General features: G+C 28.3%; 1 protein-coding gene across 2 annotated transcripts; it reads left to right on the top strand.

Annotated features, from left to right (window-relative positions):
* Nucleotides 1-13,487: 13,487 nt before the first annotated feature.
* LOC148228679 (uncharacterized) lies at nt 13,488-20,016 on the top strand. Of its 2 annotated transcripts, none has more exons than XM_088199875.1 (3): nt 13,488-13,573; nt 15,565-15,950; nt 18,436-20,016. In XM_088199875.1, the coding sequence occupies exons 1-3, from the start codon at nt 13,525-13,527 to the stop codon at nt 18,895-18,897; spliced, it is 897 nt and encodes a 298-aa protein (XP_088056001.1). In that variant the 5' UTR covers nt 13,488-13,524; the 3' UTR covers nt 18,898-20,016. The 2 variants fall into 2 exon arrangements, with proteins under 2 accessions (XP_088056001.1, XP_088056002.1); XM_088199876.1 differs by lacking the exon at nt 13,488-13,573 and adding an exon at nt 15,245-15,489.
* The last annotated feature ends 1,061 nt before the right edge of the window (nt 20,017-21,077 follow it).

Raw genomic sequence — 21,077 nt, 5'->3', positions numbered from 1 at the left:
CATTACTCCATGGTGGGTTTGGCGCACAAATCTAAAATTACGTGATTCACGTTCGCACACAAACACATTTCGATGATCGAATATATAGGTACATCTTAAGAATTTCACTCTTATGATTCATAACGTAAGTTTTATCTGATGGCTATCTAGACGCGCCTATATATTGTCAGCTCTACGTGATGACACTGAGCAATGATTTGGCGCCAGTTTTATCAATGAAATTTGTTCAATTGTAGTGACGTTTTAATTTATTAATATAGGCGAGTCAGTCATGCACTTATACATTATTAAACGATATTGAACGGTTTCAGATAAGTACGCTTAACTATGTCGCTGATAGACACTTACGTAAATTGCAATGTAATAAAATAGATAACTTCAAAAGGTCGTTCGAATAACTCAAATAAATATTAGAAACTCTATAATTTTCATTAATTTATTAATTAAGATTAAAATCGAATAAACATATTTTTTTAGACTGTCATTAGCATAGCCCAATGGTTGTAAGTACGTCACAGTCAAAGAGTTTTATGGTTTTGACGTCACCAAAGTTATCAAATATGTGAAATTTGCGTAATTTGCTAATTATTAAAATCATATTTTTCATAATTGTGTCTCATAATGCTTCCACGAGCGTTTAATCGACGTGTGGTTTTGAAATTATGAATATATTACCAATTATTCACCGTTATTGATGTATCTGAGTCGGGCAACATCATGTTTTAACAGCGTATTAATTGACATTATATTATAATTTGACATGTTCAGAGAAATTATTTTAATTAATTGATATTTTAATTATTAAAAATAAATAATTATGCATTAATAAAAAAATATTCAACCTGTTGTCTTATATAACGTAAAAATACAAGTGTTAAAGTTTAAACCTTTTTGTATTGTGCGTTCAAAAATAACAATTTGCAATATTTATACTACAAAAATAATATTTTACCTAGATTACTTTTTTTTGGACTACATTTAATTTTTTTATAAATTATGTTAGACAATGAAACAGATTTTTTATAGCAGAAAAGTGATTTATAATATCAACGATATTCAGATTTGTAATCTACCGATTTAATTATATTTATATTAACATGTATAGCTTTATTGTTACTGTCGATTAATACCAAAATTAATAATTCAAATCTTAAGGGAGGTCTAGTAAGTTACTAACCTAATAATAACTACAGTTATCATAAAAACATGGTCTCATTTACATTAAAAAAAATTAAAGTATATTTTGTGCAACAGAATAATCCATGTATATCTGTTAGTAATAGTACTAGTAGTGTTAGTAATGCAACATAATAATCAGTATTTAATCTGTTATAATAGATAAAAATAGCAATAAATACAGATAACAATATTTATAGCGGTTAATAAACTATTTAACTTGAATGAGTTTCATTCATGTTGGGTCAGGCAATATCATGTTTTAACAGCGTTTTGAGAATTTTTAGCCTGTTTGATATTTAATAATTAAAATTAAAAATATGCGAAATAAGGTTTTTAAAATAATTAAGTTTGCATATACATCATGTATTATATTTATAAAATTTGTCAAATTTTTCCAAAAAATAATGTATGTCAGTTTTTTTTACAAAAAGTTTGCTCTATTTTTAATTTTATTTATAGTTTACACTATATTTATTTAAATCTAAGGTTTGTTCTGTAGATTATATTTATGAATCAGTAACGTAGAATTTTTTATTTTTTTTAATACAAATAAGATTTTTTCTATGAGCTAAAGTAGCTCATTATAAGAGAATATTCAATACCTAATGTGTAGTTCAGAAAAATATAGTTAAAGCTATGTCAATTCAGAAAAATATAGCTAAAGCAAATCGATGATGATCGACCGTAATTATATTTATATTATAATAAAATAATCACTTATTCCTATCTCTTAGACACGACAAAAAATAAAAAAAAACATTAATGTGTTAGACCATTTTTGTAAAAATTATATTTGGAATTATCAGCTTCAGAATAAATAACAAAAATTATAGCTGTTAAGTAAACATTTAACTTTGACCTTAACTGATAAAATTAACAATATTTAACTGTTCAGTAACCGGTCCACTGGTTGATGATATAAACTTATATAATAATAAAAAAGTAAGATAAAACTAATAAATAATCTGACGAAAAATAATTGTATTTATATGTTTATAGTTAAAATTATAAAATGTAATATAATAATAATTATTGCTATATTAAAAAAAAATTTTAATACAAGTGAAACTTTGTCACCATAATGTTGATACAAAAGAATTCGTGAAATATTAATAGTACTATTTTTATTAATAAGTTTCGTATAGTATCGAATGAGCTGTCAGTGTAAAAAAATTAAAACATATACATACATTCAATAAAATAATGATTGATTGTGAATCAAGCGAAAATGTGATAATTTAAGATATTTTAAGGGATTCTATTGTACAAAAAAAAGCTTGTCTTTAAAAATCTATATTAATTTATATAAAAGTTTTTTTATCCTGTTTGCATTATATAACATTATATAAACGTTCTGTGTAATATTAATAATAAGTTTTTTGATTAGTTTTCAATAAATTTCGGTTAACTTGAGTCAAATGTTTTAAATTTTTTAACTAAACAAATACCGATAAATTTGCTTCAATTAACTGGTTAATGATCCTCACTTATATATCAATAAAAAAAAAAAAAAAATTTAATGTATATGTTAATATTAAAAATTATACAATATAATATAAAAATATTTTTTTAATATATATTAAAACTTTGCCATCATAATGTTAGTAGGTCAAAATAACTAGTATTATAACTAATATTAATTGTACTATCTTTTTTAATAAATTTTATATAGAGTCAAAGAAGCTGTCATGGTAAAAAATGCAAGATACGTATTCAATAAAATAACGATAGAAGTAAATCAAGCGAAAAAGTAATAATTTAAAGATTTTTTAAAGGATTTTATTTTTCAAAGAGAAATAGCTAGTCTTAAAAATCTTCTTAATAATTTATATATCAGTTCTTCTGTCTCATCCTGTTTGACATTTATTATACAAACGTTCTGCTTGATAATTAGTATTTTGTATAATTCTGAATACATTTCGGTTTACTTGCGTCACTAAGTTTTCTTGGTGATAAATTTTCCGTTCTTCGGTCTGTTTTTTTAATGTTAAAACCCAAGTTGTCACAAGAGAGAACGTTCCTTAGGTGACGGAGGCAGGACAAGACCAACAATGGTCCATGTATTTTCTCCGTCGACTTCCTCAGTCGTAGGCGGGGTTTAACGCTCCCCGTTGACATTAAAAGTAATGCGTTGCATTTAGTCGCAGCTGTGAACGAGGGCGTCAGCTCCTTCCGATACGATTGCCGTTTCTCTTTCATTTTTGCCAAATGAGTACTAAAAATATTGGGTCGACACGGAAAAGACCATGTCGGGTGCTGAGTTACATGTTTTTAAAAAGAAGTAAAAAAAAACGATTTAAATATATATAAATCAGAATAAGCAGTTCACATTATTAGCATATGATAATTGCTAATTAAGACGTACATCATGTGTAATTTTTTAAATTTCTCAAGAAATATTGATTTTATTAAAAAAACAAATTTCAGGTATTTAATGTATTTAATCTATTTTGGAATAGATACAATAATATTAGTGACAAAATAAACGTAAAGTTAAAAAAAGTAGCCTTACAATTTTTATTTGTTCATAATACGATGGATAAATAATATGTTGGATATGACGCTAAGTATTTCTCCAAATGACTAAAGGGTGCTATTAAGAATTCAACTATTCCAGTTTTGGGTTTCGAAGCGTCTTCGAGAGTCATAATTGCGTCCTTTACTGGTGACAGTTAGATTTAGAATCGCCAATGGATATCGCCATCCAACTCCTCGTAGTATTATTTACAATCAGCTACGATTGATAATATATTTATTTATAATAAATTTTAAGTAATATTTTTAACCATCGTGGCACATTAGAGTTACCTGTTGTACCACAGTGACCATAATTTATTTTTTATAAATAAATAATGTCCGTTAACGAGTCATGTAAAATAATGGATTTTTGTGACTTACATTTGCAAAACTAGCTAGCAGGAGCGTCATAACAACAATCATCTTTGTCGTAAGAATTTAAAGCAAAATTAATCCATCGTGAATGGCACAAATAACTGTTATATTATAGTATTTTTTTATCTACAATACCATTAATGCAAGACTTATGCAACCCAGTACGAAAGTATCTGCTAATATATCTAATAATATTTAAATTTTTAAAAAAGATATTCTGATTCTGTTTTAACTTAAAAATAATCCAAAAACCACGTGTATCATATATCTTACATGTTGCCTCAAGGATTTATGAGTAATTTAAATATTAAAGTTCTTGACTTTCGTATTTTATAATTTTCAACCTCAGATAAGCGTTTTGTGGGTATATTTATGTATCTCACTAGATGTAGAGTCAGCAGGTACATAAAAGGCGATCTTATATTTGCTTTACATAATAAATTAACATATTGTAGGGTTGGTTATCAACGACGCCAAACTTTTTCGCCTGCTTGCTATTTGTAATTCATTCATTAAATTATAAGATACAGTGCAGATATATATGCGTCAATTAAACATAAAATAAAAGAGCCCCATTAAGTATATTTTTTTAAATAGTACGTTAAGTGTCTTTAGCTTGTTAAAATTATCAATATTTACCTTATACTTCAAACGCTTAAGAAGATCTTGAAACAAAAAGCATTTCAAAGAAGATATAAAATAGTTTTGCATTAACCGGGATTTCAGATTTTGTACCTACTACATTTTTATACGATCTAATATTTCTTAACATACAAAAATTTATATTGTATTTCAGGGCGTAACTATCTGAAAGATTCAGCATCATATTTTTTCATTGCTTTTTTAAAATAATAATAAAATGTACCTCATTACTTTTTAATTGTTTAAATTGTAAATTTTGTGATAAATAATAATATAGATATTTTTTAATTATGGTGCATATTGCATTACATAATAAACATTTTAATTTTTATGTTAAAATATTTTTTAATTCAATTTTAGTTTTTTATGAGACTGAGAATGCAGCTAATTTCACTATACTGAAAAAAACGTGAGCATTTTTTAAAAATATAATATAAAATACACATGATTTTAAAAAAACTAGTTTTTTTATAGTCGCTCATTAGCTGTGAGTTTTTGTAGATACCATAAAAATAGATAAGTATTGATCCTAGACGTCATAATTCTATTAATATACTATATTTATAATTTTAATTTATTCAAATCAAATTATAAATATATCTTGTTGACCTAGAAAAATTAACTTATATAAATGTTATATTTAATCTTATACGTAACAATTACCAAATAATAAATATGAATTTATTACAATTTATTGATGAAATATTTTTCATCAGTTATTACTTCATTAAATGATAAGTTTTGTGTCGATAACTTGCTAACTAATTAAAAAAAATATTTGCAATAATAATATAACACCTATTCATTTTCACAATCTATTAATATTTATCTTAATTTAATCGAAAAAAAACATTATTATTATAATTAGAGTATAACTACGTATTATATTTGTTATATTATTTTAATAACTTCATAAGTTAATGTTAATTATATTATATGTTTTAAATATAAAGTAAATTATAGTAAGCTTATAGCTATAAATAATATGAATTTATTGACTTAATAATTAATTTAGTTAAATTGGGTAATTCATATTTAGAATATTCAGATTAACAACATTTTAAAACTTCAGTCGAAGGTGTTTCTTAACTTTGTATTAATATTTTATTTGTATCATTTTTATAAATAATATTGTATGTACATGATATATTTAAAAAAATCCCATAAAAATAATGTATATATGTATAGTTTAGACACACATTAAATATATTCCATCGTAAACTAATACTAATAACCCAACAGAGACATTTTCCGCATTCAGTTTTTTCATTATCATTTTTGTGACACTTCCAGGAAAAAATGCACGAAATGGAACACCTCTGACGTGATCTCTACTTGGAATCAATAGATCCTGCACACTTTCATCAAATATGACCTTTTGAATAATTAGTAACTCTACATCTATATTTTAATTTTTTCTTGGTGAATAATATAATAGGTTTAATATATATGAAATAAAAGGCAAGCTTAAAAACATTTACTTTCCTTTGATATTTTTCACAAGTTGTTACTTTCTTTTGATATAAATACATCACTTCTAATGGCATAAATAAAAATAGGTCAATAATCATAGTAAATATAATGATGCAGTAAACATTTGATTACGTAAACATATTTTTACTGAGTTTGGAATTGGAAAAAAGATTAAATTATAGGACGGTTCTTAGACAAATAAGACACATTGTAGGCATTACATCAGGTAAAATTAAGTTGTTACATTTCAGATGCTAGTATGGGTCAATCAATAAACCCGCTGAAGCCACTGAATGTATGATGTCAATAAAATCACCCACCTCGGCTATGTGGCAATGATTCATTGCAAAAATTTAATATAATATCTTTTGTGTCTTGGAATTCCATTTCGCGTACGAGTACAGAAAGCTCGATCGACAAAACACTGCTAAACCTTATAAGGCATCCGTCGGTGCTTTGAACTCATGTTGAATTATTCCCATCGATATTTTTTCCATTGAGGAAAAAACATTAAAATTCATCGGTTATTAAATAATTATAATATTATTCTGGTTATTAAAAATATGAAATGACCATATATTTTGCATATCGACAGGTTAATTCATATTAACGCAGTTTGCTCTTTATCGATATTATATTTAGAAGGCGCCTCTAAAAATATCCAAGAATTCATTTATATCATCATTTAGGTCAAAATTAATATGCAAATGTGAATATTTCCATTTGGCGGTGTGTGACACAACATTAACGTTAAATTCCGATCGTTTTATTCACAGGCGTGATCTTCAATCCGAGTACCAATTTTGGCTCTTTCTGTACAACTTCCTTGAAAATTTATTGTCATACAGTAAAAATAAAATTGATGACTTTTCATCATTTTTTCACGCAATAGTATTTAGTTATTGCGAGATTTGTGTAATGGCAAATAATGTTCATCAACACGATTCAATTTTGAATTGAAACATCAATCAATGTAATAAATGACAAACTGATGTATGCGTCGTTTATTTATTGTATTAATAAATTTTCTAAAGTATTTTACAGCTCTGTGGCGTACAAAGATACAATTAAAAATTATATTTTAATGTAAAATTGCATTTCTACTGCTAATACACATGTTCTATTTATGAATTAAATAATCTTATTCATTACCTAATCAATTCTTATAATATTGTCAAATAGTTGCTCACTTATACAATTGATAATATTATATAATATTGCCAGATGACATTTTAAAATATTTTAGATTATTTTTTTTTTCGTTATTATTTTCAAGACATAAAACATAAATATATTATAAAATTACATTTATCCCATAGCATTATTTTCCAGTATGTGTAAATTGTCCAGTTATCTACTAACAGTGAATCATTTTTTATAGTTAAATTTAGGCCCTATCATAGTTGATAAAAACATATATTGAAGGTTATATAATATATTTACAAAAAATTAAATGATATTCATAATTTTTCAGATGTAACGAAAATCATAATAAAATGTTGAAAATCAGCAAATAAAATTTAATTTAAAATTCAATACAATATCATTTTTTTTTAAATTAACATTTCTTTGCATTTTTTTACTGAGAATTAATTGAGTATATTATTAACCTTGTGAATACATTAGAAGCTTTATTATTAGGCGATTATAATATTTAAATATAGAAATATGTATATTTTGCTAAATGTTAAAACAATGGAGGCTGTTTTAAACTAAAATATACGACTAACATTTAAATAAAAGCAAAGAAAATTTGTTCATTCTAAAATTATACTTAAAATAATCAATAGATACTTAATTCATCACATATTTGTAATCATTTTAGAATGTTGTCTATTAGATAATATCTAAGAAAATACACATTGATAAGTTGACCATTGGCTGATATATATATTGCGAGTCGTCGCTCGGAAGGGAACGATCTAGGTGAATTTTTTTGGTGCAATAATGGTTTTAATTTATTTTGTTTACATATCTTGGTGTTTTTTTTGGCACAAAACGCGTAAATCTGCATCCACGCCAAATTATTATATCATATCATTGTCAGTTCTCTGTGTAAGTATTGTGTTTAGATTTTAATTTTTGTACATAGTTCTTATTATTTCAACACAAAGATTGTTTATATAGTTTAATCAATGAATTCTTCTAATCCCCACATACATTATGTATATTTTATTTTTATAGAAATAACACATCTAGTTAATTTGAAATCCTAATATTTATATTCAATGAAATCGAACAACGCACATAACAAATTAATGAAAATTATTGTCGCATAACAAAATTATTGAAAACTGTCACGTTGCTGTCGGCCATTTTGTTTTATATTAAAATGCATATTTTTCATTGGTCGACAACAAAATAATTTATTACCGGAAGCTCAAAAATGAATCGAGCCAGCTCAATTTTTATTTTTATTTATTATAATTAATTTTTTTTTATTATACACCGTTCATTAACAGAGTAACAAAATAAACGTGTAGTCTAGATACAACTTGTTGTTGTTGTACATGTTACATGGTACATGTATCAAGTGTTAATTTTTGGCGATGCATACATTGCCTATGTAATGTATGCATTAACTAGAAATTATAGTCAAATCTTACAATGTTTTATCTAACGTAAATTTCTGTATTAAATAATGCAAGACTTACATTACAATATTCCGTGTTGACTTTTACTAAAAAATGCATAAATTAACTGGAACACATAAGCTAAATTAAGCTTAAAATTCGTTTATCTATAATCTTAGTGTCTGGCAACACTGTCAGATATAAATTAAATCAATTAAATAAAAACCATGAGCTAAATCAGAGAGGATTAAAATTGTTTAAATAAAAAAAAACTCTTCCTACCAAAAACTCACAAAGATGCACTTAAAGTTTTACGTTTGGCAACAGTTCAGCCACATAATATATAAAAAATACAACTACAATTTGGAATAAATGCTAAATTGTATTTTATTACAAAAATAATCAATACTACAATTTTAAGGTTATGTCAGATAACAATTAGCAATACCATTAAGAATTAGATTATCATGTGACTATGCACATAGCGCTAAAAATATGACGTCGGTCAATCATATAAATTCATACTTTTTCTACGTCTGTATGATTAGTGTAGGCATTGACTAGGTAAAGTATATATTTATTCCTCCATGTATATTGTGGTTGGCTTAGTTAAACAATACATGTTGCATTGAGTATACACTTTTTACCATATATTTTTAATGGAATACCAGTCCAGATTTTCTACTATAATCTACAGTTGTCTAGAATATATGTTACTAGGTGCTTAATGATAAACTAGTATCTAATTTTTGTATTTAAAAAGTTCAGGGTTAAAAAAATTAATTTAAAATGCAGTTTCTGCAGGTCTCTATGATTGTATGCGTATAAAAATACATTAATATTTTAAACAGAGTTTTAAAAGCTTTTTATAAGCATTATACTTCGACGAGAAGCTTGCAAAATTGCACTTTCATAATTCTACAAATTTGACGTCAGAGAGACACGACACACAAGTCATCGGTAAAAGGATAGATAAACATTTGCCGTTACTTAGAATCACGAACTGTAAAAACGAAGGTAAACCTTTGGCGGTAATTCCCAATTCCACTTTTCTACGTCACAAGTCGATCAACAGATAAGAGTGTGTGTATATTTATAAGTATTTGCTAGGCAAATAATTTATAATCCTCTCCTGAAATTGAATGCACAAGGAAGTGTCGACAATTGCGGTTCGTAATTTACGATTTTAACAATCACCCCGCGTCAAAGGTTAAATTAGATCGAATCAATTTCCGCGAGTTCCACAACACGATTTGCGGTTAACAGTCGTTTTATAGGTGATGTTAAGATTTTATATTAACCCTGAGCGATATATAGGACGGTCATTTTTACAGAGAAATCGGATCATCTTGTGAGGTTTGGAATTCCGCCGCCAGACTAGGATTTCCGGTCGGCAAAAAAAAACCTTTTGTGAACGTTTGAAATATGAGAAAAGCTATTACCATTCTTACAATAGAAAATTTGTAGTCGTTTTTGCATTATTAATTATTTTTTATGATCGTATTCTCTTTGAAAAATATGATTTTAATAATAGTAATGACAGAATGTACATGCTGATAATAACACATGATAGTCTACGTTCAGTAGGTAAAAAAATGCAGGTGGTATCATAAATAGATAGCTAGGATTTCCCGACGCATTTCTTGCGATTAAATCTAGTTCATTTGCCAGCTTTAGATATTTGCTATAAAATGAAAAACATTCACATATATGCATAAACGTTAAAATAAATAATATCATGTTTCATACTTGATAGATAAAGAAGTTCATTCTGATACAATTTAACAGCATGTGAATGTGTTAATATACTATCGCGATAATGATAGGCCTAGTTTTAGCTTAATCGTTATTTAGCAATGATATCACTTACAAATCAATGCAATTTTAAAGCAATAATGTAATAATAATAAATTCTTCAACATCATCTAAATCAATCATTTAAAATGTACGGTGTTCACACAGTGGCCAGGAATTATACCATCCAAATCATCTAGCTCTTCAACGAGCTTGTCAGACATGAAGATGTTTTCAGCGATAAATTTGAAGAGCTGGTACATTTAATACAGAAAAATACACATTTGAGTATGCGCTACTACAATGTTTCATACTATATTTTTGATGTATATGTGTGGAGTATGTTAATATATACATACATAGATGCTTTGTGCAATAAGCTATGACACAGAATACAAAAAACACAGGTTTCAAAATAAATATAAATTAAATATTTCATCATATCTTGATATAAAATTGTGATTTAATAGTTAAAATATTTTATCATTTGTGTCGTTTAATCACATCTTATCTAGTTATCAAATAAATTACATATAACACGTTTTTATGTTACCTTTATTTAATTATTCTATATAATCTGATACATTTAGTTTACCGTTTATTTAAATAGAAATTATAGACTAAAATATTTATTAAGTTTAATACATATATATATATATATATTTAAATATTTGTCACGTCGAATCATTGTTTTGTATTTTATTTTATTTTGGCGAGATGATACAATTTATATTGCTAATTTATTGCCGTTTGAAATAGTTTTCACTTGATTTATCGGTCCAGAATTTTCTTAATTTATTTAATATTAAATTAACTTGATAGAGTTTATTGAGATAATATAATAAATGCAAGGCTTTAGAATTACCATGCTTAGGAAGAGCTTATTATTAAAATTTTAATCCTTTTTTTTATTACTAATATGATCAAAGTAAATTATTGATCGGACTTGTTACCTAAGATATTTACAATCTGATAAAACTATATGAGTAATCGTGGTCACATTTTGTATGATATTTTTTAATATTCATATAAAGCAATTTGAGGAATATGCGAAGTCTCCCAATTTTCTTTGTTTGGATTTTAGAACATTTTTTACGGAAAGCAAAGAACGAGTTGATTTTCGTTTTTTTAATTTTTTTTAACACCTATGTTCACAATAGAGCAAGAAGTAGATAGTAAATTACATTTTTTAACACTTAAAGGAGGAACATAAAAATGTGATTTAAAAGATTATTTACTAGAAACTGCCGTTTAATTTGAAGACGAGCAAAATATTAATTTCAGCAGCATAAGAACTTTAAATAACATTACAAAATCAGTTCGTTCACACAAAAAATATATATCCATAAAAATAAAACCATTAACAAAAAGTCCTGGTTTTTATTTCTGGACCACATATGTGCAGAATAACTACCGAAAATTGTCATCGATCAAAGCATTAACACAAACACAAATGGCGTAAGTTGTACAAACGGGAAGATAATTAATGTCATTAGTGCTGCCTCACCGCAATGCATCGATATGCTACTAGGTCAAGGACGAGAGCAACAATTATGTAGCAAAGTACTGATCGTAGCAGGTCCATCATTGCCGAAATATCGAATGGTATATATATGAAATAAAGTGTGTGTTTTTGACAAAATGGGAGATAGAAGGGCTTGCGAATCGCACTTTTTCTGACGTTTCGACATCCGATGTTGGGGTCATCATATCTTTATTTTTTTCGTTAAGAAGAAAACAACGAGTTTATTATCTCTTATAATGTTTATTTATATTTAAATGTATTTTAATACAGTTGAATTATGCTTAGTTTAAAAAAAAGGTTTTAAAATATATTTTTTTGCATCTATTTTACTTATTGTTTTTTACAATGGTAATTGTAGAAAAAAATATGTTATGGTATTCACTAAAAGTGTGGTTTTCTAATGCTGAATTTTCGTCATAAGATTCATGAGATACTTTGTTCATGAGATAATATTAGAAAAATACAAAATATTCTGTCCTTTTCACTAGGTAAATTGTTCCTATTTTTTTTTAACATTATAATTCTACGATGAACCAATATGTTTCATGCATATATAAGTACAGAATGAGTTATATAAATACGAAACAAAAATTGTACAACATTAAAGATATCCGGTTCATCACTGACGAAGACTTGTGCAAAATAATATTTTTAATAAAATAAATTCTTATAAATACTTATTTATGTTCAAAGTTGACTTTTAATACGTCACCCATTTCACCATTGAACTGAAGTGTTGCTTTCAAAACTTTCAGTTCAATCTACTTTATTATATTTTTTGCACATGACGTGCATTTTAAAGTCAATATCATGTTGCTCGAAATTCATTTATGTCTACGTCATATCACTATCTATGACAAATATCTAGCGGTTATCTTTGGTGTAGGTATATATATGAAGAGTGGTCTTCCATATCGATCAGAGTTAAAATTCGCACTCCAAGACTAGTGATTTAACACAAGCTTAAGTGGCATTGTATACAACCGTATTATAACATGGACTCCAATCGCAGAGCCTTTGATATATATACAAATGTTTTTGGAGGTACTGTTTATTTACTTTTATTGTTTTTTTTTTACGTTTTTCGGTTGTTTGTTTTATTAATTTTGGACAATTTATTAGTCATATTATATGCCATATGTCACACGTTTGATCCTGTTTTACACGTGTCAGTAATTCGAGCGCCTTTACGTCACATTGGCCGATAAGAAAATGTTGACTATCGCTGTAACGCGATACGTAACGCGACTTAGTCATTCATTGATGTCTGGGACACACCTCCACCTTCCCCCACTATCACTAGGCGCCACAATGTTACCAATCTGATCAATGAAATTTCACGTCACTTCCGCACCCTGATACTTAAGACCAATATGCCATCGCCAGATCAGTGTCATTCGCGAGCGAATCATCAAACGAGCATCACCGAGACGAGGAAAATAAAAAATGTGTCAAACTTACAGTGAACAAACTACCATACGCAATATGCGCGGAGGTAAATGTGCAATGTGATATGTGTATCTACAAATCTCCAGTCCACCCGCACGTATTCACCGTGTACAATACATGCATCGTGTATAGTGGGATTCTATTTTTAATCGGCCGACTGTCCCAGAAACCTCACCGTTGTGTGGTCACACAACGCGCCGTAAAACGAGACTGTTTTATTACCAATATCAATTATTCGCGACGGATTTGCCCGCACGTTAAAGTACATATTTTATTTTGCTAGTGCAAATATCAGTTCTTAATTGACGCCAGTCGAATTTTATTTTATTACTTTTTCGCGCAGAGATAACGAGACGTTTATTGCTTGAAAATCGAGTTATATTACAGCGTTACTTCAATTTAAAAAATATTACTCATACGTGTGACGTAGGCGATAAAGAGTCCACAAGAACATACTTGATTTGTTTACACTAAATATTAAGTGGAATCACGCTAGCGTCTAAAATATAGCGATTGATAAAAATGAGTTCAAATCGATCGTTGTAATACTTGCTTTAAATTATTTTTTTATTATCGAGATCAAATTGACGGTTTAGTTTAATCATGTAATATTTTAGTACAAATACAATTAAACTTTAATTTAGATTTTAAGGATATTTTTATTCAATCTAATGTATGACAAATGCCGAATATTTAGAAAATTATATAGTAGGATTTATACCACAATGATAAAGTAGCTCACTGCATTTAAATCTGACACAAAATCTATTTGTATAGATACAATTTTATTTTTCTTAAAAATATTCAATCGTCTTAATTATTGTTTATAATATATTTATTTGCATCTAGTATATCAATAATTTAATAGAAGCTTAGTTTTTGACTCCAGATTTTAATTATAAATTTACATAAAACTGTCTCAGTATTATTTTACAAAACAATTTTTAGTTAGAATGTGATATAGTCTTTTGCTAACATGTCGTAAATGTAAATTGTCTACCTCTATACATTTTTACTTTACAAAAAAATTAAAAAGTGAGTGTATTATATATATTTATGTGATACATTGAAATAAAGTAATTGTAAGACCTTCCAGATTAGTATTGTCCTTTTCATAGGCATTTTCATTAGTTCATCTACTACATATTTGTGATGCTCTTAGTGGCAATAAAATGTTTTAAAAAATCTCATTGTTTATGATTACTAGCTATTTTCATAGCTTGAGCGTTAGAATCGTATGCGCAAATTTTCATTCAAAAGTGGAGTAAGTTAATTCGCACTTAAGGCCATCGATATATGTGTTATTACTTTGCTTTTAATAGCCTTTAGTACATGTAGTTATAAATGACAAAAATTATACATAACTTCTTTCTAAATTGTATTCATATCCTGGTGTTTGTTCCGTATCCTGGTGCTAAATTGCAAATTGTCTCTTTTTTGTCTTTGGCAATCATCTAGTTTTTTTAATTACTTTTTTATACGTATCACGGAGGTTCCGTCAACGGTTGTGATTTCGATCCGTTGTGCAATTGATCTGATTCCGGTTGAGGTGACGCGGCGCGGGGATTCCCCCGATTAGGTTCGCCGCTTTCATGTCCGTCGAAATCTCCGATAGAATAATGACACAAATAAAAAAAGATCACGAACACCAAGTGGCGGTTCCTGTCGGAGGGAAACGGACTTTGGCGGAAGCTGGTGGGGTGAGCATAGGAGGCTCGAAGGTTTGAGCATGCCACCAGTCACAGTTTGTCTCTGGCAGAGGCCGCACGTCATTCGCGAGCGAGCCTTGACACCCCGTGAAACGACGGCAAGAACGATCTATCGAAACTTCATAAGATGTGATTCAATACAATTAGTGTTTTAATATTTGAAGTGTAATGGCAATTAACGATTTCACCACGCGATAGTTAATGAAAAAGCATGAATGTGAAAATAGATTTTTCATGGATGTAAATTTACGTGGTACGTTTTTTAATGTTCAGCGATTTCTACATTTATGTGCAGATTAAATAATGTGATATTTTACGTTGTTCGCAGGAATATCCGCAAGTAGGTGCACAATTCGAAGCATATGCCTAATATTGTTCCTCGCTTTGCTGGCCGATGCTGCGCCTCACATCCTACAACCTAAGCATAATGGAATGGCTTGGATCAATCCTTGCGGGGTCCACCACGTCGAAAAAACGACTGTCAGACACCAAGCCAACTATTTCTTGAGGTTCCTCAAGGAAGAGCTGAAAGTGACCCTGCACGAATTCTACAAGACCCGCGGGCGCCAAAAGAAAGTACTACCTCTAGATCACAGATGCATGAAGATCGACTACACTAAGTCCATCACGACGGATCTGACGAAGAGTTGGAAGGAGTATAGGATGTACAAGACAGAGAACCCCAACATCATAAAGAAGACGCCTGGAATATTGGTGAGTAAATTGCAATGCAAAGTGCTTCTATACTCGAGGTCGCTTCTCGAGAGAAAACACGCGTTATTCGCCCACATCTAGGCTCGACTCAAAGAACTTTTTAAAGTAACGTCCTCTCGGAAGAGCTTTCAATTCTGCTTTGAAGAGCTCTTGCGCGCTTGCACACAAAAGGGTCCCACGTTTTACGGGTCAGAGCGTGACATAAATAATTTTACCCACATCGTTGCGATCCATAAATTCAATTGATATGACATGCCTGCTATCCGCATGTAAATTATTATTTATATACTACAATAAACATCGTAAAGTGTTACGCGCTAATTAAGAAATGTTCAATAATATGTAAAGTACTCAAATAACAAGTACATAATATTTTAAACGAATCTATCTGAATTTAAATATTTAACGAATAATCGTCACATTCGAGTATTGAATATGGAATATAATACGGCGAATGATTTTAAAATATGCCTCACTGCCACTGAACATACTTTTATCTTTAATATTTATAAAATATTGTGCAATTTTATCGATTATATCTAGTTAATAAAATTATTACTTAAGCATCTCATTAATCTTTAATGTAAAAAATGTGACATAGCTCGATAATCGTGACAATATAAAATAATATGCAATTTCTTTCGACGGTGTGAGTTTAAAAGAGCATTTTGCCTCGAGCTTGAGATATTATCGATTCATCGCCCTCCAATTTGCATGCATAATTTTCTTACGCGTCGCCATTAATCGAATGTTCGGGCAAATTTTTAAAAAAACAGTATCGCAAAGTTCCCGCCCGTAATAATGCTATCCTTGTTAACGTCCTCCGACATAAAATTATCTCGAACTCAAAGGAGAGAGCGCTGAACCGCAGATAACTAGTCATTCATAACAAATATCATAGTGTCGTTATCGTGAAATAAGACACAGTATTAATTGATTATTTATGCATTCGCTGAACTTAATAGAAATGAAGTGCGTCGATGATACATCGACCACCTGCAAAACCAATAATAATGAGAATGAGTCGAATTACAGACCTCGTCAAATTTAATTGTCGCAATCGATAAGTGTGCGCGTTTGTAAACAATATTTAAAGTACGAATTCGATATCGCTGTTGAAGAGAAAGAATTATGCATCAAACGTGCCGTTGCATTTAATTATTTGTAAAATCTCATGGCATAGCGCAACCGGCGATGATGTAAGCGAATTGTTTGTATAAAGTCAAGAATAGAATTTACATCCATACAACATATATATAGGTAGTATATATTAATTGACCGCAATAAGCGACAATTGGAAATCAAAAAAAAAATATGATTACCTTCTTAAGCTTTAAATTGAACTAGGCGCAGACGATTTAGGGATTATGTCCAATTATTTTTTTCACTCGTTGATTTTATTTTATTATAATTGAACTGCCGTTGTACCGCGGAGACATCAACGCGCGCGAGAGCGAAACCTGCAATCGTAAAAATGAAACGTGCTGGACCTTCGCTGAGTTCGCCAACGCTACGAACGGAAAAACGCATAAGAAGTATACGTGCTCGAAGATTTAAACGGTTTTTTGCATTGCATTTAGTAAATGCAGACGTACAATTTTAATTCTACTCGTATTTCGTTGAATAAAGCAAGACTTCTAATAATTATAACTACGATAAAAGAATACAAATCACGGATAATACTTTTAAAGTGCAAATGATTTTTTAGTTATTTTAATATTGATACCAACATAAAACTAATTTAAAAAATTTAATTAAACTTTTTTCCATCGAAATAATTTCATAGTATATGTACGAATAATAAAAAAGTCACTCAAATAACGCTATAAGGAAATGGCATTTGTCTTTATCAATTAGTACATACGCATGCTTCTACCATTAATGCAACAAAACAGCTGTGCGTACTGACTACCGTCGTCGTCGTCATAGTCGTCATGCAGGGTATATTATTATTAGATAGTATAATTAAATTATCACTCTAAAACGTAAATTTTTACCATCACACCATTCGCTCGTGACAATATTGCGTTAATTAAACGATCATAAATATATTATTTAACCGCGCGTCGGCAATAAAAATTGCTAATAACATTTCACGTCAAATAAATTGTATCATGAAGGTGTTGACGATTTAGTGTCAAGACGTGACGTAAAGTGAGCTGCCGTTTCTTAGCTTTAAACTGTGGCCAGCTCATTAGTTGCGTTCGTAAGACACATTTTGCGTTCCCAGGTGGCAGTTATGGTTCAATTAACGACAAATTACCCCACAGTTACTGATATTCCATCTGCTCGGCTGCAGTCCGTTTGCATACCAGCATCCCATGAAAGTTATTCTGAATTACTTCTGCGAGCCATAATTAGCTTAACAATAATTATATGTGCGTATATAAAAAAAATAATGACCACTGCTTGTTACGATCGCCACGACAACGGGTTGGGTCAGTTAAAATATATTTACTAATTATATTTTTTTTTATTATTACAGATTCATGATTGGCTGTCTAAGTTTTACGAACGGCAAATGGGTTTCTACAATGGCTTCGAAAGGCTGATCAGAGTGAAGTTAGTCTCAGAAAGTCTCGTCTTTAAAGAAGAAGATCGCTTTGCGGCGATAGACCAATTGAAAAACAGGGCTAGGAGTTTGTTGTGTGAAGTTGAAACCAGCTTGAACACGACGGGAATTCCTAAAGACTTTGTCGTAAAAAATATTCCATCAATTCTCCCGGGAAATTTTCCTGAGAAAGCAGACGTCGCTGGTATATGTACCTTGGACGAATCGTTTTACGCACTTTATCAAGAGTTTCTCAAAGACTGGCAGAAAATATTGAACGATATGAGTTCAATAAAAAAAGAGCGAAAGAGGATGCAACATGGAACTCGCAGCTTAATTAGGAAGAGAGTTACAGCGCCTAAGAACAGAAATAGGCAAATCCAAAACAAGGGTTAAAGTCGCGAATAATAATTAAAATATAAGCTTCGTGCTGAACCCAAGGAGTATTGGTGATAATTTAACTTTGCCATGACAATTTTTTTTTTGACTAGGCTAGCAAAAACTTAATCTATATAGACAAACGTTCATATTCAACGCTTTAAATACATCATGTTTAAAGTGTTAATGTCGATCGAAGTCTTTCTTAGCCCAAAATGTCAGCTTAAAAACACAGAAAATCAGATTATCCGTCTGAGTTTCTTACTAAAAAAAACTACTATTTGGGTTAATAAAACTGTGATATAAAAATATACTCAATCGATTTGTCAATTATTAAAATTATTTTGTATATTGTTTGAGTAGCAATTTTTGTAACATTTTAAAAATGATTATTTTTATATGAATCTAGTAACTAATTGTACACTGTGATAATATTTTATTATGTTAGCTTAAGTAAATCATTTTAATAATTATCTCAATAAGTAGGATACTGATCTTTTTAACTGAATCATGGCATTAATTTAATTGTTTTATTTATAAAATATATAAATAAACCACATTGCCAAATCTCAAATTAATTAGAATATTTTCTACATATTTCAAGATATGATATGAGTATTATAAAAGTTCCTTTGTATTATATTTATAAACTTTTAGTGTAAGATTATATTGCGTAATAACTATTTATTTCATCACAGTGACCAAACTTATTATTAATATATAATTGTGATAGTTTTAAAAATAAACATTGTATCTCTTAAATATCGATTTTTGAGGAGTACAATAAAACAGTGTAAAAAGTATTATTTTCGAATGTATAGTATATGTAAGAATATGTTTTCAATGTATGTGCCATGTATAAGTAATATTTGTTTCTTAATTTATTTTTTCGCTTTTTCAAGCTTTACCTAATATTAATATTTATTTATTTGTATTGTAAATGTATTTTTTTAAATTATTATAAGTGGTAATTATAATCTGTATTTCACAATTCATTATTTATTTATCATCGCTCATTTAGAATCATAATTATTTATATTAAAAATGTGATTAAGATTAACTATATAATCGCAATTGTTCTGTACTATTTATGACAATTATTTAACGTGTTTCAATAAATACTTTTTTTATTAAAAATATGTTCTTTATTGATTTACATTTTTAATGTATCCTTACATTAGTTTGTATTTAGATATACACCTAATAAAAAAAATGTAAATAGAATTGGTTTAAGAATTGGTTATAATTTTATTTAGATAAAGGTAGTTCAGTAGTATGAGCTATTTAGCTTTTTACCGCAACTTTAATTTTAAAATATTTATTTTAACTTACAAAATATGCTAATTTTCAATAAATTTTATGGTTATTAAATAAAAACTTTTTTATAAGTTTTGTAACTAAGCAATAGATGGTATTCATTAAAAATATACAATTTAAAATAGAGATCAATAAAATATATACCCACAGATTTTAAAAGTAAAATTATAGTTATTCAGTTACAAAAGTAAATATTTAAATAAACACAAATTATATTGTGACGATATCAGCAATATACAACAATATTATCTTTAGATTAATTTGTTAAGAACAGTGAATATTTAAATTTATTTACATTTTCCAGTAATTTCCATCAATGACATCTATATTTTATTAAAGTAAATAGCTATATTATTGAGTTTAATAAAATATATTAAATGTTTATAGAATGCATAGATTTAACATTTTGTGATTATAGTTAAGCTGTGTTTACTTGTGTTAACCTTACACTAGTAAAAATATTTAATTAATATCAAAATTTTACTATCAATTTAGGTTATGTCTGTAAAAAAGTATAAAATATTTTTTTTACATTTAGACTGAAAACTACATAGCAGTGTAGTAAATAATACTAAATTATTGTGAATTACAAAAATATACAAATATGTCGAATTAGTAAAATATTATGTTTGTTTACTAATTTACATGAATAGTAAGTAATTCTTAATTACTTGACACGTGTATTTGAATTACGAAAATACTACAAAAAAATGTAATACCCATTAATATATTATCATTCATTAATCTCTCTAATAAGAATTTACTATGAATTTACTTTTCTTATCTGCATCAAAATGGCGGTATATTTATCATTAAAAATATTTAATTTAATAGTATAATGGCAAACATGACGAAATATCTAATTAAATACAATTTAAGAC

This window comes from Plectrocnemia conspersa, unplaced genomic scaffold (assembly GCF_051122295.1).
Source record: "Plectrocnemia conspersa isolate PC_06_02 unplaced genomic scaffold, ASM5112229v1 ptg000012l, whole genome shotgun sequence".
NCBI lineage: Eukaryota > Metazoa > Arthropoda > Insecta > Trichoptera > Polycentropodidae > Plectrocnemia > Plectrocnemia conspersa.
The sequence above is the reverse complement of the archived record's forward strand: the minus strand, read 5'-3'. Positions and strand labels throughout refer to the sequence as shown.

What these genes read in the sequence shown, in the direction of transcription:
- LOC148228679 (XM_088199876.1), top strand. Translation starts at nt 15,438, where the DNA reads ATGAAAAAGCATGAATGTGAAAATAGATTTTTCATGGATGTAAATTTA. An exon ending in CATGGATGTAAATTTACGTG is followed by an intron (nt 15,490 to 15,564) that starts GTACGTTTTTTA and finishes CGTTGTTCGCAG; the next exon opens with GAATATCCGCAAGTAGGTGC. An exon ending in AGAAGACGCCTGGAATATTG is followed by an intron (nt 15,951 to 18,435) that starts GTGAGTAAATTG and finishes TTATTATTACAG; the next exon opens with ATTCATGATTGGCTGTCTAA.